The sequence below is a fragment of the Cygnus atratus genome, chromosome 1 (genome assembly GCF_013377495.2).
Source record: "Cygnus atratus isolate AKBS03 ecotype Queensland, Australia chromosome 1, CAtr_DNAZoo_HiC_assembly, whole genome shotgun sequence".
Lineage (NCBI taxonomy): Eukaryota > Metazoa > Chordata > Aves > Anseriformes > Anatidae > Cygnus > Cygnus atratus.
The window spans coordinates 70,449,319-70,467,308 of NC_066362.1; the positions used below are offsets into that span (position 1 = coordinate 70,449,319).

General features: G+C 36.8%; 1 protein-coding gene and 1 long non-coding RNA gene across 6 annotated transcripts; one reads left to right on the plus strand and one right to left on the minus strand.

Annotated features, from left to right (window-relative positions):
* The first annotated feature begins 916 nt into the window (after positions 1-916).
* MANSC4 (MANSC domain containing 4) lies at positions 917-17,386 on the plus strand. 5 transcript variants are annotated; one of them, XM_050712856.1, is made up of 6 exons: positions 917-1,003; positions 1,693-1,859; positions 7,316-7,543; positions 9,631-10,651; positions 15,239-15,373; positions 16,245-17,386. In XM_050712856.1, the coding sequence occupies exons 4-6, from the start codon at positions 10,354-10,356 to the stop codon at positions 16,931-16,933; spliced, it is 1,122 nt and encodes a 373-aa protein (XP_050568813.1). In that variant the 5' UTR covers positions 917-1,003; positions 1,693-1,859; positions 7,316-7,543; positions 9,631-10,353; the 3' UTR covers positions 16,934-17,386. The 5 variants fall into 5 exon arrangements, with proteins under 5 accessions (XP_050568813.1, XP_035406696.1, XP_035406697.1 ...); XM_035550803.2 differs by lacking the exon at positions 917-1,003 and having other exon boundaries at positions 1,144-1,859; XM_035550804.2 differs by lacking the exon at positions 917-1,003 and having other exon boundaries at positions 1,144-1,859; positions 10,541-10,651.
* On the minus strand, positions 13,519-16,439 carry LOC118250107 (uncharacterized). The gene is made up of 3 exons (XR_004779302.1): positions 16,311-16,439; positions 14,738-14,901; positions 13,519-13,834 (listed from the first exon to the last, which is right to left on the minus strand). It is a non-coding gene; the product is annotated as an uncharacterized LOC118250107 (long non-coding RNA).
* Positions 17,387-17,990: the final 604 nt, after the last annotated feature.

Consider the following 17,990-nt stretch of genomic DNA (forward strand, 5'->3'; position numbering starts at 1 on the left):
GGAGGAGCCGGGCCAAGCCGAGCCGGGCCGGCAGGGGGAGGGACAAGGCGCGGCTCAGACTCCGCAAGGAGAGAAGGGGAAGAAAAAAAAAAAAAAAAAAAAAGAGAGGGATAAAAAAAGGGCCCTAAAAAGGCAATATCGGAGCCGCCATGCCCCCGCCTCCCCTCTCGCAGTGCCCGAATTGGGCCGGCAGCGCTGGGGCTTCGGCCGTGCCATAAACGCGGCGGGGCTGCCCCCACGGGCTCGGCTCCCCTCCAGGGCAGTGTGTGGTCTGCGGCACAGCTCCGACCGACCCCAGGGTGTTCCTCGCCACAGACACAACGGCAAGGACCGTCCCGCACGGCTGGCACAGCGCTAGGATGTGGGGACAATTAGGACCCATAATTCTGCTGGGACCTTCCCGACTTCTGCACAAGCACTCAATGTCTCAGCTCCTCATTCGGCTTGTAGAGATACCATATAGCCTTTTCTGCTACTCTGTCCTTTCTATTTAAACTAAGGTCCCGGAAAAGGAAATAAATGCTATTTACAAGTCACTTAGCAGGGCTCTGTTTTATTTGACATGAGCAAGGAAAAAATAAATTAGTAACTGAGCATCTAGCTGCATGCATAATGTGGCTGTTCTGCTGTTTGCCCCATTACTTTTATGAAGAATAATAACTCATTTCACATAATGAAAGTGATTTTTTTTTGAACTGATGAAACAGCTGAGAGAGTCTGCCATCATATGTATTCTTATATGATGATGCTTAACATAAAAGATGGTACAATAAAAAGACTTTAACAATTTTTTTTGTTTGTTTTTTACTTTTATAAAGACTTACATCACCCCATGCTTTGCTAGATTATAGAAAATCTTTCCCTTTAACAGTAATGTGACTCATCTCCGGCTATTGCAGATAGCTTAGCTTTCAGACAACTCCCTGCTTCCTCTGCTCAGAAGGGATCGTTTCCCCTGATTAATAAAACTCTTCAGAGTAGCTGTTTGTTCTGGGAACAAGGGGTGGGTTTTTTTTGTTGTTTGTTTTTTTTTTTTTTTCCACTTGTTTTAGTAAAAGGTGTTGTTTGCTTTTTAGCATTTCCTCTGTGAAATGATCCTCTGTCAATTTTGTTGAACTTCAGCTTCTTAATTCTTCTCTATACAAATGACATCAATGTCAACCTCAGAGTTGAACAGTCACACTCAGAAAAGGTGTTCTTTTCTGCCAGCTTCTATAAAAAAATGTTTGTTGAGGTGGGGTAGATCTCTGCATTTCTGTTTTTCACCTCTCTTCAGAGCATCTTGCTTTTGAATCCTATTTTCTGTTTTGAAATCCTTTCAAATAGGATTTCAACCATTTCCAAAGAGCTCTCTTCAGCAGCTTCAGTCCCTAGCTAGGTCACTATCACACCTCATTTTTTCTTTCCTACTAATGAGTTTCACTGTCTGCTTGTTTTGTGTTCCTCTTTCATTCCCACTCAATATTTCATTTATTTTCATATTACACTTTCCTGTATTCTGGTCTTGGTGAAGCACTGCATTACTTGGCTCTCCAAGCTTCTTACACCTAGCTGAAACCTGAGTCTGAGCACTGGCCATTTTTTATCTGCCTCAGGTTCAGCCTGAAAAGATGTCACACACAACAAGCAAAGGTCCTACCACTTCTGTAGGACTCTAACCCATATGTCCTGTTTGCACTTTAATTCCCACAGCCAGACATTTCAACTACCTGTAATAATTTATACTCCAGAAGTAAACAGAGAGTTCATGCTTGTCGTCACCATTAAGCTTCCCTGCTGGAATACAGTATGATTGCCAACACAGTGGTATGATTGCCATCTTTAGACATCTGGTTTGGAAGCTCATGCTTGATGTACTGGTAAGTTAGCTCCTAATTGGTGAGTGATTTTTTCCGTGTAGTCAGTTATGATAAGTTCTGTTCCCTCAAAGTGTTGACACCACAGCCTGGATACTTAGAATATTTCTGCTGCTGCCTTAGTGCCTTCCTGTGGCCTATGTGCCTGCACCTGCCACACCACCAAGGATTTCAAATCCACCTTCCTCACATTTCATGAGGTTTTTAATAGACTACTAAAAAACGTTTTTTCCCAACAGCAAACTTTTGAGAGTACTGACTTGTATAGCTCTCATCAGGAGCTGTCATAAGCACAAGGGGTCAGCAGTACTCTTTGTTGGATGGCCACTTTTGCAGGAAGCCTAAATCTGTTTCTTCATCCAAATGTTTTTACTAGACTGATTATCAGCTATCTGTATTTTATCCAGGCTTAGGACTGGACAACTGTGTTAAGTCAGCGCTTGCTGACAGGGCAGATCCATTGTTCTTTTACTATGCTAATCAGTCTGTATGCTGTGCTTACATTGTACTTACACTGCAAAAACCTCACGGCAAGGACTACCTTTTTGTTCCATATTTGCACAGATAATTTCATCTGTCTCCCAGTCCACAGCTATACTGTGGTATATGCTAAGATACATATACATTATTATACTGGAATCAAAGAAAAGGTCTTGCGGTTTCACCAGCAGACATCTTAGTTGATCTTACAAGAGTAAGCAACGTATTTTCCACAGTAGAAAATGGAAATATCTAGTGCTACAGCTACAATGTCAAAATCTGTAGGCAAGAGCCATAAAAAAACTTGCACGATCTTTGAAACAAATATGAAAAAACATCTGTAACTCATTAAGGACATGCTGAAGAACGGAAGAACACAAAAACAAGTTTGCATCATGGCAGGTATTAAACCAGTGTGTGTTAAAAGAACATACTCTGAAGAACAAGACATTTACACAGAGAGGAAGACAAAGGTAATGCTCTCAGATTTTCAGTGCCTAGCTTCTGGATTTGGCTTCTGGAGTGAAATCTTCAAGCCTGTTTTAGATATATTTCAGGTCTCTCTCTACAGTGAAATGATTCTCATGTGCCAGCAAATGGAACACGGCAGCACCAGAAAATGTCAGTAAGGGCTCTCTCGCTCTGGAGTTGAGATGGTCATTTCTGCTTGGGTTAGCCTTCTTCACAGGCTAGACACTTTTTCTTGTGTTTAGTATCTAAACTGTTCTCTCTTTTTTAATGCCTAAATTATTTCCAAGGCTGAAAAATGATCACTCTTTTCTTTTAGAAAACTTGGAAATGGAAGAACCTTTTTTATACAGCAGCCACATTGTAATAGACCATTCAACCATGATAAGGAAAACCTAAGCTTCTGCCCCTTTTTCTGCCTGGGCATACATTTCTGTAGCCCTCCGACTTTTCTAGCATAGCAAAAGTAAGGAAACAGAGAGAGTCAGGAGGAGTTACTGCTGGAGAGGACAGAAGAGGGGAAGGAGAGGGGAAGGAGAGGAGAGGAGAAGAGAGGACTCTTTCTCTTGTGCATGGCACCCTGGTTATGCTTCCTGACTGGCATTGCACAGAGCATGTAGGCAAGGAACAGCTAAAAGACTGATTCAAGGCTGCTCTGTGTGCTAAGGCTGAAGCCTGCTTAAACTTTATAATCACCTCAAGTATATAACACTGTTTTAACTTACTTAGGAAACCATGGCCACTTGTTTTTCTTCAGTGAACAACATGATGGCCTTAGTGTGGCAAGCTGGCTGTGTCTCCAGTTTGATTCCCTGTACAGTCACAAGTCACAGAGAAGTGAGTAACAGAAGTACCAGTGACTGGGAATCAGAATTACAAATGCTTTTCTTGGCAGGAAACCTGGTTTACATACACATGAAATACAGCCTGAATTTCTTTGTGGGTCTAACCCAAGATCACACAAAAAAATATGCAGCAGCAGAGAACCAAACCCTTAAGCACCAGTAGAGTGCCTAAGGGAACACTGCAGTGGTTTTGTATTTGTTTTAGGCAAACCTTCTCTTGATTCAACACAGAGACACTCGATAATACATGGGCATCAGTAAGAAACATCAATCTGACTGTTCTAAGGACTGGACCACATAGAGGGCAAAAAAAACAAAGGAAATTTTGAATTCCTTCCAGTTGTATTAGACTGAACTGTGAACAGAAATGGAATTGAGATATTTAAAATACACATGATACTTAATATAAAGTGCCACATTCTTCCCTCTGAGATGCTAGGGAATTGTACTGTTCTGCCAGGGGACTGTGTATTGGGTAATAGTGGAATTACTCAAGAGAGGAATTAGTCTTTTGGAAATGATTCAGTAGCTGCTGCCATTGTTTAGTATTTTCCTTGTCACAGGATACAAAGTAAGCATCTGTGGAACATAGGAAATATTCTGCAGCATTTCAGCATTAAAAATACCCATGTTCTAAAGAATCTTGGCATTCCTAAGAGCAACTGACTTGAGCATAATTTTATTTCAACTGAAATCTCTATCATTTGTGAAGGATGAGCTGCTAAACAAAGGTAATTTTTTTTGTTTAAAGTCATAGCCAAAGCACTTTTTACACAATACCATTAACAGTGCTATTCAAAAATAAATAAGTAAACCACTCCTATTTTAATAGCACTTATTCTGACTTTATTCCCTATTATTTTCTGATTAATTTTTCTGCTCTGGATGCACAATATAGTATTTACTGCTTGCAACAAAAGTGTTTTGTAATACTACTGAAAAAATACTTGAAGTGGTATTTTTGGAATTTATTAACAAATACTTAACTTATCCCTGATTTAGTCAAATTTAATGAGTGATTAATACTCAAGTGTGTTTCACCAAGCTCTCTTCAGGCAGCAAAGAGGCTGTTACAACTGTCTATGTGTTAGTGGGCATTCCCTGTGGATCACAAGAAAGTTCAGTCACCAGACAGCAGAATGGAGGCATGAGCGTGTAGTTACAATGACATTCAATCTAATCTGTTTTTTACATGAGGAATTTCCTTGAAAACTCCCAGGTGAAGTAAGTGTTCCCTGATAAAACCTCAATGGGGGTCTGGCTGTTGGAGCATCCTGCCTGCTGCTGAATCTCCTGTTCGGGATGCTTGTTCTGCACAAAAGCATTGTGCATGCCCAGGCCAGAATTTTCCTTTGTAGCTTTGTCTAGAGGAGAGTAAACTGGGAGCTTTTAAAACAGGGTATATTTTTAAATCCTTGTGCAGACAAGACTGAATATTAGTACGAAATAACTAGGTAAGATAAATGGTATCCCACATGGAAGTTTTTCACTGAGTATCCAGCTGTATAAAATTCATCACAATATTGAAACTCTATCTCTTTTGCCTAGTCTTAAGTTCTGTCATAAACCAACGTTCATACATTAAAGTGTTTCCTAAACATTGTGCTCTGTTGTCATAAACCTCATCTCAAATTTATATGTATGTCAGTAGATTTATATTTGTATAATCTAATCTGTCTAAGCCTTCTGTTACTCTTTGCTTGAATACAAAGACTCCAGCTTTCATATATAAGTTTTACCAGAATTAGTTTGAGGCCAAACTCTGAGAGAATCTTAGGGCCTGCTAGCATCTTTGAAACAATGGTTTGAAAATGTTTTTTCACAATGTCTCAGGAACAGAAACTGTAAAGTTTTACCTCTTTTCACCATGTAGCAATGGGTCCATGGGTCTGGAACAAGAATTTTTGATCCAACTGTCCCAAGACATGGAGAAATTCAGATTTATTAAAAACTCAGTTTGTTGTTCCAACCCAAAATCTGACAACTAATAGCTGTATTTAAGAAAACAGTTCTCTCTCTCTCTCTCTCAAAAAAAAAAAAAAAGATTTAAAAAAATTAGAACACCACAAGAATGTTTTGATTTCAAGGAAATATTAAAGGAAAAAGTGAACAAGTGAACACTATTTCAATAATAGAAAGATTTGCTTTGATATGTGTCAAAGTACTTATATTTCATTATTTCATGATCTACTGATGATGATCTATTTCATGATTCTGCCCAGGGAAGTGGTTGAGTCACCATCCCTGGAGGTCTTTAAGAGACGTTTAGATGTTGAACTTCGTGATACGGTTTAGTGGAGGACTTGTTAGTGTTAGGTCAGAGGTTGGACTAGGTGATCTTGGAGGTCTCTTCCAAGCTAGATGATTCTGTGATACTATTTTAGCATTTTACAACTGTTTTACTGTAATAGAGTCACAGTGACATATTCTGGCATTATCAAAACATTTAGGATTAGGTAAAATTTTGATATTATCACTGCTGTAGTAACATAAAAACACCTGTACATATCTAAGACAAATGAGACGAAGATTTCAGCAAAGACATGCAATTTATTCACATAAAGTGCAACAGATGCACTGAGGTACACTGACTTCAGCAGAAACTACTAGTGTTGATGTTACATGGGATTATGCTGCACATACTTGGTTAAATAAGCTTATTGATGGTTGTATGAGGACAGACAGGTTCATAACTCACCTGGGAATCTGCAGGCTTTGGACTTGCTTCTCAGCTGGCAGTTGCCAACTTTCAGTTGCTCTGATGGACAGCCTAAAACACAGATGGTTTAAGCTAACCTGTTGGACTTTAACTGTAGCAGAGAAGTGCTTCATACAGCTGTGGTCTCTTCCCCTTCCTGAGACAGGCTGGGTCTGTGTTAGCAGCAATCATTTTCTGTATACTTCTACATCATCATAGCAGCATCAATAATTGCTTTGCCACATCTGGGCCGCAGGAGTATGTCTCACTTATCTCCTGTAATCTGCTTGGGAAATGGAAGACCCAGACATGATGCCCAACTGTCCTCTCTTGTCTAGTCTGTATTCATATGAGGGACGTATCCATCTCTGATCATACTGGCTTAACTACTGTTGACAGAGCAGGAGATAGAGAAACTTTCAAAGACAGGCACTAGTGTTGGCTGTGAAAGAGCAAGTAACAGCACTGTATTTCATAGCACTTGAAACAGCATAAAGACCTAAAGTCATATAGCCTTCGACTGTCCTCTCACCTGCTGACATTCAGAGAGAAGCATGGGACAATAGCAGTGCGGACAACAGATAAACAAAACCAAACTATTTGTACAGTGTAGTTTTAGACAGGCTGACCTGTCTACAGGATCAAACCCTTTACACTTTTAGTCCTTTTCAGGAATTCTTTCCTGTATCATATAGATCATCTTTGTGGTCTTTATATATTTCAAGTACTAGAACCATATATTCCATATAAACTAAATAAAACAACATATATATTTCAAACTATAAGTGGAAAAATTGTCTGCTTTTGTTTATATTTGGCAAAAAAAGAGTTAATGCCTGATGAATACTTTGTACTAGGAAGCTCTTGGATTGTGCCACTATCACTGCCAGCCCAGATGGAAAACTTCAGGTACTGTTTCAGTTCATAACAAGAATTGTTAAAAAGATCATTCTCTTCCTTTGTGTCAGGTACGTTTACATCTCTTTTACTGAAAGACCTGCAAAGACATCCATGTTCTTACAGAAAACAGGCAACTGCCAGTTTGTTTCCCTGGAAGAAATTTGAGAAGACCATGAAAAGAATTGCAAGTAACATGAAGTGCTGGTTTGATACTGGCCAGAGATTCCGTATTAACAGCAAAAGTCTCTTGATCCCTCCTTGTGGAGCACATGGAACAGTCTGTCACTGGATTGCAGGTAAGATTTAGATATTTCCTTATTGCAAAATTTTTATCATTTAAAAACTTCAGTATTAAATTATAAATATGTATTTGCCATACAAGAGTCAAAATGAGGTTATGAGCAAGCTGGCAGAAGACCCTGAAATTTAAGCCAAAACTTTTCACTTTTAAAGGAAACTGCCTAAAGCAGTCGTTTACTTATTTCAATCTCTTTATATTTATTTAAACAAAAAGCTTCCCTGCAGCTGTTCCTGGTCTCATAATTTATTCAGAAACAGAGAGAAATAATTACAAGTAACAAAAAAGAAAAAAGGCTGCTTGGTTGAAGCAGACAGCGGAAAAACAGAATAAAAATGCAAAGGTACTGAGAAAGATCAGCAGCATGCCTATTGGCAAGTAGAGGCAAACTAAAAACAGATTTAAAATATACATTGTAAACACATAGATCTGTAAAGAACATGACTGGTTACCAAAGCTCAGTCTTGTAAAAACATACTTAAACATGAGGAGTAACCTCACTTACTATGTTTGGCGATTGCCTCAATGGCAGCAATAGGTATTTGAGAATTTGTTACTTTATTTAAAACATGATGTCAGAGAAAGACTTACTGAACAGTCTGAAAGACGCTCACATCCAGTATTGCACTTTATCTTAATAAAGCCCCACTGAAACTGAAGAAATCATCTGCTGTTTCAGGTCTATCTAATTGAAGTAAGCCACAGGGCTTGTCCTTGACTTTATTTTTTTATTCCTAGAAAGGAAGAAACAAACATATTTGTTATATACAAATTTGCAAGGCACCAAACATATAGAAACAGGTGAATTGAGATAGCGTAATCTTTAAGTAACCACAAACACAAGCCATTATTGTTAAAGCTACCCGTTACATCTAATTTTTTGTTCATGCAAATGATCTAATTTATTTCAGGGGACTAAAGACATGTTCAGTTTTACCTATTAAAAATGCTTGTTTTGTATGAGTTTAATCATCTTGTTCCATGTTTCCCCAAATTACTCAGAATCTTCTAGATTTCTTATGTTGGAGAAATGTGAAGAGTTGGAGTGAGGAAAGCAATCAGGAATCAACATTTCTGTACACCGGTCTTACAGAACAAAATAGATACAGAATTCATATTAAATGCTAGAGGTGAAGCCACAATGCAAGGCATGTCTTTCAAAACTGCGTGGTCCGTATCAAATGGTATCTTGTAATATTTGGAAAACTGAAACAAAAAATATTTCAGAAAAGTACAGTCAGTAATACTCATGTCAATGGCAGAAAATGCCTAAAAACATCTCTGTGCAGTATATTGAAACATATTTAAAGTTTTAAATAGCAACATTCAGGCAGAGATGAAAACAAAAATAAAGCACATCAGACTATAAAAAAAAGAAACAAAAGGGTAACACACAAACATCAGGAGTTAGTTTTCAAGACAGAGGCTTAAAGAATTGCCCACACAGGCTCTTTATTACAGTTTAATTCACCTCTCACAACAGACATGCAGTCTGGATAAAAACAGACATTACAATATATATTATAATCATAGCCAGTAGTCTCACTGAATAAAAAAATGCCTTGATCTTGCTATTAGACCAACAAGAATTAACCTGTGCTGAGCTCCATTACCTTCTAAGGAGCTCTTTTAGGAATAAAATTGTGTACATGTTGGCTCATTTTCAAAATGGGGGCCTTGTTTTGCAAAACAAAAACTAGCTATACTGCTTAAAGAATTGAAATATCTTTAGAGCCCCCATCGAAGTCACAGATCTACACTTTATATGGAATTGGAGAAATTACTAACCTTGAAGAAAAAAAATTCCTGTCTAAAACATGGTTATATATTCCATGCACAATCTTTATTGCAGACTTTTTTTCTGCTTAATTCCCTCAGCCTCTTTGCACAGTCCATTGAGTGTATATGAGCTCGTGTATTGTAATATTTTAGATCCTTTCTGCATGCTATCTTGCATACAGGTGTGGGAATCAGAGATCAGATGCATCCTTTTAAGAAACAAAACACTTGGGAGTTTCAGGTTTCAGACCAGGTGCTTGAAAATTTGCCGTCCTATATGCCAACAGTACTTTCTTTCTTGCACAGGCTTCTTCCAACTTCACTATAAGCAGAAAAATCCATACAGACTGTTCAATATTCTTGAACTTATGGAAGATTAAGAGCAGGCCTTTGATTAGCCATCTAGTCTGAAGACAACTGTAGGTTGTAGCTTTCTCCAGTCATACTCATCTATTGCTAGCACAGTGGGGAAGGGGAACAAATTTCCGCCTCTGGCTGGCTGATAAAATTAGATACTTCAGTTTGTTAATCAAGAAGGAAACTATATTTGCAACCACTAGATAATTCAAAAAGTATGAAGAAATTAAATCAAGATGCTTCTTCTGTATTGAGTGTAGTACTGAGCTTGAACAAAGTGGCAGACCCACCTGCTCTCAAGTGACTGGACTGCATACTTTCTGAGCTGAAGTGAAACAATACGCTGTGCTTATCGTTATTCACCACATACTAAGGTTGTCTGCATGGTCTGGTCTTAGAAGGATAAAAGACACATGCAAGCAAGAGATCACACAAGCAAGCTCTCTGAATGACTAAAAGCAGCATGTACCTGTTGTCTCTCAAAAACTGCTTCCAAATAATGTAGAGAACAAAATAATAACTGTTTTAATCATAAGCAGCTCGTAAAATGGCTGCTTCCTTCTAGCAGTTGCACAAACAACATAATGAGAATTGTTTGGAAAACACATCCCTTGGCTCATTTCCCTGGCAAAATTGGCTGTATCCTCACCACTCAAGAGACTGTCTCTTAAAATGCTGGTCCAAACTTTAGTGCATCCACGGAGGAGAAAGCGTGCTCACTTAGCCAATTACATTGAGGAGATGGTCCTTCTGGTGGCAATATCAGAAGTGCTGTTGGTTCTGGGTTTGGTCGTGGAATCAGACTCTCTCTGCACACCCACTATGTTTTACAAGAACTGCTGGATCCGACGCTTCCCAGGTCTTCTGATTGACCTGCAGGAATCGCAGAAGAGGGGAGCCCAGGTGCTGAAGATTTATGCAGAAGTCTCGTCCCAACAGTGCAGCAGAAACTGCTGTCTTCAGAAGAATGGTGAGTGTTTATTATCAAGATTGCAGCATACATTAAAATCTGTATCATGACACACGAGGAAAAACATTTTGGGTAATTTTTATACAAACATCCCTTTGTTTGAAGAAGAAATAATGCCAAAAAAAAAAGATATATGTAGTTTTTGAGACAGGAAAACAGAGGCACATCTTAACTGTCCTCCCATCTTCAGTCCCACAAAAAGGAATTTGATAATCTGATATTTTTGGAAGACCACACTAGCAACACATGAAAATCTTAGGGTCTGCTTTGAAATTTTAGACCTCTGTTACCAAACTTGTGAGTAATGCTAACATTAAAACAACAACTCTTTAATATCCATCACCACCTATTCCTGTATAGAAAGTTCTATACAGTGCTACAAAGTGACACTGATTACAACAGGACTCTTCTTCATCAGATGAGAAAAGAAGAGGGAAGGCACAATTTGGCCTTCTCCAAAATACAAGAATATTCATTTTCTTTGAGAGAGCACTCTCTTGTTCTGTGTTTATACCATATTTGTGGTCCAACCCACATATAGTGTTAATATGAGCAATAAAGCTGAGACATAGTATTTATTCAGCTAGCAACCTCACTTTCCTAGTCTTACAAAGACTCAGAATAAAAATGAGAAAATTTCATTCCTTATCTTAAATCCAAGACTATACTTTTACTGTATCACACTGCTCTGGTACACTCTAGCAGTGTATTTTAGGAGTGTATGTGATGCATGTGCCTGTGGTGTCTGACTTAACCAAAAAACTCACAAGACTCAAAAGGTTTTTGGATAGAGATGATGGAAGTGAGCTACCAGCTATTAAATAAAAAAATATATAAATTTTGATGAAATTTTGAATTATACACAGTTACAACCCTGAAAACCCGACACCAAGATAACTAACATAACTGCCATCAGCATTCCTGTGAAGTGTCAACTTCTGTTTTAAATATTGTGCGTAAAGAGCAATTACAGGCATTTTAGTAATGTTTTACCTATTTGGACAATAAATTTTTGGTCATAAAATGTAGGACTACACAGCTAATGAAGATAAGTAATGGTAATTTGGAACTTTGTTTTTATAGTGTTACACAGTCAAGTGCAGATTTGTTACAATCTCAACTAAAATAGAGAGATGTTAGATGGCATTTCAAAGATAAGCTGTTATATCAGATTGCGGTTTCCACACAGTCCTAAAGAAATAAATGTAGTCTACTACAGACACTATTACTAATAAATGTCCTAATTAAGATTTCAAGAAAGTTTGGTAAGAAAATAATCTTTTCTGGATTCTTAGTAATAGTACAGTTACTGAAAGCTAATCTTAAAAGATAAAAAGAAATTCTGAAATAATTTAAAATCAGAAGCAACCTATTTAATTGCTTATCTCCTCAAAATAACTTACAGCATGCTTTTAAAGTATTTTTCCTGACCAGAGAGCTATCCTTCCCTACCAAAACATAGGTTTGTGACTTTTCTTACCTGATTTTATGCAATAAAATCCATCACACATCCCCAAAAGAATATATGCACAGAAGCCAATTTCTTCAGAGAAGATTTTTTTCTACTATTTAATGGTATTTTCTTAAAGCTTGCAAAGTAACCATTGAGATGAAAAATATTTAGAATTGTGCTGAAAATAGAAAATTTTAGTTACAATAGAACTTTACACAAACTTGGAAGACAGGAACATTTTTGAACATTCCACTCCTCCCTTCAAACAAATCCACGTATTTTCAGGTATTTTCTACATTCTTAAATAAGAATTTATCCTTGCTCTGTATCAACAAAACTGAATAGTGTTCATGTATCATACCGAGAAACAAACATAAAATATACAATTAGCACAAAACCTCTATTCTTTAACAAAATCTAGGACATTGTGTAACCGAGTTTGAAGGCAACGGTACATGCTGATACAATACATGACAAAAGTGAAGAACAGTTTTCTCTTGGAAGAAAAATCATCACTGTGAGCACACATGAGAAAATGTTGATTTAAAAACAATGACAATACTCATATGACATTACTGGTGTTTTCAGAGTCTTTAAAAATATTTCAGCAAAAGATACCACAGAAAAGCAACTACTACTTAGATATTTCATAGAAATATTTGAAGGCCTTTGTCTTTTAAACTGTTATCTTATGCTAAAATTGATGCAAATTTTTTATTCATGCCTAGAACTATTTTTATATTCTTTTTTTTCCTTAAAAACAGTTACTGAATTTTAAGTTCTCTTATTCATAGAGGCCAATGATTTTTATATATGACCTTCAGAAATGCCCAAAGCTCTAAGGAAATGTATCAAAATTTACTGGCTAAAGATGCTTCCTGAACACTACAAAATGCTTGTAATCTTTTAAAGAAAGATGTAAACCAATTGGTATACAAACATATTTTGTATAGTCCCTGTAAGATTATCATTGTTTCTCTGACATGTTATGTTCTTCTATTGTTTTAATAATCATAGACTTCTTTGTACCAGTTTTACTTTTATAAAAGTCTACTCTAAGCTCAATTGGAATTTTCATAACTGGAAACTGATTAAACCTAAGTAAAGGTAGAAAGTGGTATCAGTTAAAGAAAAAATGCTGATTAAATCCTTTGATTTGATGCCAAATCATATCCTTACTTGCTATTCATTATAGTTTACAATCCCAGTTTTACTTGTGAGTATCACTATTTTTGTTTCAGCTACACAGATAACTTTGATCTTTGTATGCGAGTAGCTAAAAAACACAATGCAATATAAATTTGGTAACAGCACTTCTAGGATGCCTTTTTCATTCCATAAGGTTACTGAATTTGTATTGTTCAGACAGATTACGTTTTCATTGCACATTTTAAATTGCATGATATACATATTTTGAAAACAATGCTTCTCTCTTAGGTCAGACATGTTCATTATGAAGGAAAAACATTTTCTAGTTGTATGTTTGCAATGTTATTCTATGATGTAGTATTTAGAATATTAAGTGAAAAACTACAATGAATACAGAAAAGATAGTAAGGGTGGACATACTGCATATTCTTCCTTTTTCTTACTTGTTGATAAGTTAGGGTTACTTCCTTTAGTTACAAACAAAATGGAAAGAGCTGCATTATTTTTTCCATTATTTGTTGCATAAGAATTACAGATTACTTTCTTTACTTACAAATACGAGGCATGTTTGGAATAAATACCTAAGTAAATGGAAAAAAAACATTTTTAAAGCTAGGTAGCTTCCTAGCAGTTTATGTAAAATAAAGCTTTTTAATTACTGTTAAATGAATATCCCGCAACTAGAATATTTTTCTAATATATATATATATAAATATTTCAGAATTGTTTACTTGAAGCAACACTTCAGCCCTATTAATTCACATTTTCTAAACAGTCACACTATCTAATACAGATAAGCATCTTAAGAGATTTCATATACAAATTGTCCTATTCAGGCAAAAGGAATACTACAATTTTCTGAAGTGCAAAGCCTGGAGAGGCAGGTATCAGAAAATTCGCCGCAGCTTTGTAAATAATCGACAGTATTTTCTGCTGTTGAATGTGTCTCCTGTCCCATTAATACTTTTCCTAATTACAGGTAGCCATATATAAAGTTCAGGTGGGAAGGCTACATTCAAGCCAAGCAAAACAAGCCCACAAAACTTCATACGACTAAACCAAAACCTTACATTGATCCTACTTTAAGCACATTGATATAAAATAAAATCAACTTTTGACTTGATATTTTGAATTTGACCGTGACACTAACCATAAGTATTTAATCATATGGATGAGCATGTGACATAAAATTTTCAAAAGTATCTAATGAATCTGACTTCTAAAGCCCTATTTTCTTGCTTTCAGGTATCTTAAACCACTGGGATTCAAACATCTATATACTTTTGAAAATTAGTCTTCGGTGACAATTTGTTCAGGCATTTTGTCATTATTACTTTAGCCTTGATTCCTCAGGTGGGAAGACAGAAGTGAACCTCCAAATATAAATGAAGAATTGTCTAAACTAGTACATTCACAGAAATACAATAGCCCAAAGGCAAAATGGAAAGGACTGGAAACTAGGAGCAAGCTTGGATGCCACTTACTTATTGTAGATCAGGATTGGCCATCTGATCAGGATTGGCCATTGGTTGTCTGGGTGAAAGGATGGTTGCTGTCCAGTTTTAAGTAGACAGGTATACATTACACAAGAGCAAACACTTCAAAGTTGCCTTCCTTGACAGTTTTACTTTTAGAAATGGTCCACTCACTGCAACAGAGATGTAAAGGAAGGCATACACAAGTAAGAGGACTACAAGCTACAGCATATGATTTTCTTTAATCAGAGGTTCATTTAGAATTCAGGAGGCTATTCTATTTGTCTTCTCCAGATGTAAAATAAGAATATAGTTACAAGTAGTTATGCTTTTCTGACTGGGTGTTTAAGTAGTTTGCATGATAATGAGAGAACCACAGATTTACAGTACTAAAAAATACTGATCAGCTGCTCAGTATTAATGCTCTTTTAATGTTAAATAATGTAGTAACATGCAAAATACAATGGTCACTATGCTGATAAATTCAGCTTTATTCTTTTTGTGTTATAGTTTCCTGCAACCTAGCAGTGTTCTATCACGGAGCTACTCATGAGAATATGAATTGCTTGCACATGTCTTGTCCATCACTGGAAAGTTGTATAATAAAGGCTAGAATCAACGTTGTTTTGTACAACATCAAAACAGGTAAACAAGCTTTACACATATAGCCTGAAAACAAACCAACTATAAGAAACGTTAAAATTATACTAGGTCATTTGCTCTGCTAGAAGATCTGCAGTAACACACAATGATAAAAATGTGTAAGACACCTTTTCCTTTTTCATAATGTATCTACTTCTGGGAATACTCCTCCACTTTCTTCCATTCAGTGTTTGAGAAAGGACCTTTAAGATACACCCTGTTTTCAAGATTCACAGTCTGAGTATCTAATGAATACTTTATTAAGGGAAAATACCATGCAAGATCAGACAGACAGAGAGGCGAGGCTGTTGCTGCTCCAAACGCTAGCAAGGCTGAAAACGTGTTCCCATTAGGCATACCCATACAGACCACACATATATACCACATGCATACACATATACTCAGCCAGACACACAGGTAGCACAGAGAGACACACACATCAGACACAAAGGCAGCACCAAGAGCCTCATCCTCTTTGTGGCTGCACAGGATGGAGATCTGCTAGTGAGAATATATATTTATCCTACATATTTATAAGTGTATATACATATAATATATATATGTATATACATATAATGTATGAGTGTGCGTGTGTGTGTGTGTGTGTGTGTGTGTGTATATATATATATATATATATATATATATATATATAATGCACATAGGCAAGGTGAATCCGTCCAGCAGCTGGGCTCAAACACTCATTTTGACCAGTAGCTGCCACTGGATCCCAATCTACCCCATGCTGGCACCTGGACACCCGAACCCCCAGGGGCGCAACCACCCTCCAGTTGCTGGTACAGGCTGACTGACTCTTTTTCTCTCGTATGCAGATGAATTTTTATCACATAAACTGATAATGTTTATGATTTAACAGGGATTGATCCAGATCTTCTTATTTTTGAAAAAGCAATATCCAAAGAGCCAAATATGCACTCCTCACCTAATAAATATGAAAGACAAAACAGCACAAAGACCACCGAGTGGGAAAGACGCCAGCATGGTAATGTCACGTCAAGTTCTCTTCTGCTCCTAGCTCCATCTTCTACCACTGGCCACGGCTTAACAGCAAACACTTACACATCCAGCACAAACCTGACGGTTGAAAAAAAAAAAGTTATCACATATTCCAGGGAAGAAACTTCTCCTCTGGATGACCATTTGGCTAAGAGGACTTGTACAACTTCAGTAAGCACTAGGTCAACCACCAGCTCAGACAAAAGAACTGTACACTCAACTTTGATATCTAAATCTGCAGACGTGTTATCCCACATGCCCACTCCTCCTCATCTGAACAGCAGTAAGCAACACTTAAATGAAACCAAAGGCTACAGTGGTAGGAATTATACTTCAGACAACGAGGTACCTGCTTGGGATGCTGCACCTCTGGGTGTCTGGTTGATTCCAGTTGTCCTTTGCTCTTCTCTCATCTTCCTTTGCTGTTGTACTGTAGCTCTTGCAGCAGGGCGTTGCAGAAATAGGAAAGGTCAGTACAATCCCATATGGAGAGGAAGACCAATGTCTAGACGAGTCATAAAATACACTAGTGTCAAAGGTAGTTTGTAAAATGCAGTCACCATTCTTGTTTTGGAACAAATAGCCTTTTAAAAAATGAATTGCATGTGCTGGTCTAATTCTTTTACAGAACAAAGAGTAAGTTTCAGAATCATTCAGTTGTATTTTCATACTCGCCAGATGAAACAATTTCTCTTTTGGGTAAGAAGTACACACTCTACACGTTCAAAGCTGCTTGAGCATATTTTGGTTTATAATCTGACCCAGACTAATACCTGACACAAACTATAAACTTTCCCTAACTTAAGAGGGCAGATTCACTGCAGCTTTACATATCCTCTCCCTTGACTTTGATCAAACTTAGAAAATTAAGTAAAAATGCAATCAGTAAAACTGACTGAAGTTTTACACTATCGTAAAATCATTTAATTCTAATAATCCTTTAATTGCCTAAGATCTAGTTGTTTCTATAAAAACTATGTATTCATTTTCTCCTGTTATATTCTAGATTGTTTTTCACTATTTATCCCTAATACTGGAACAAAACAATTTCACCAGAACTATTTACTTCTTCAAAGAAAAACACCTATAAAAAAACCTAGTCCCTCAAACTACTGAATTCCATTAACTCACCAAAACATCTGATTATTCAATTATTTATGCTTTACTTTAACCCGAATCTTCTGATAACCATCATTTCAATGTTTTTCAAGTCCTCCTAGAAGTAAGTACCTTTAGACTTTTCCTGTTTTTTAAACCTACTTGCTGTGCAGTACTTTGCAGATCCATTCTACTATTAGTTAACGCAGACACAAATACAGCTAAGAATGGTTCCGCGCATTACAGTCAATTTGTGTTGCCCACACTGACTTACTTTTTTGTGCCTAATCACATTTACCATTTACTACATTTGTTTTTTTTAATAGGGACATTTAATGTACATTGCACAGAAATATACAAAAGGTTTTGAAAGGTCTAGAAGTTATCATTATAATTAAAAATGTATTGTTTTTTTTTTTTAAAGCCATATTTATTTCTTTATCCTGTATACATGCTTCATAAAAGCGCTCCTTCTGAATATAAATCAAGTAATTAGATCAATAGGGTA

What these genes read in the sequence shown, in the direction of transcription:
- MANSC4 (XM_050712856.1), top strand. Translation starts at nt 10,354, where the DNA reads ATGCTGGTCCAAACTTTAGTGCATCCACGGAGGAGAAAGCGTGCTCAC. An exon ending in CTGCTGTCTTCAGAAGAATG is followed by an intron (nt 10,652 to 15,238) that starts GTGAGTGTTTAT and finishes TTTGTGTTATAG; the next exon opens with TTTCCTGCAACCTAGCAGTG. An exon ending in TTTGTACAACATCAAAACAG is followed by an intron (nt 15,374 to 16,244) that starts GTAAACAAGCTT and finishes ATGATTTAACAG; the next exon opens with GGATTGATCCAGATCTTCTT.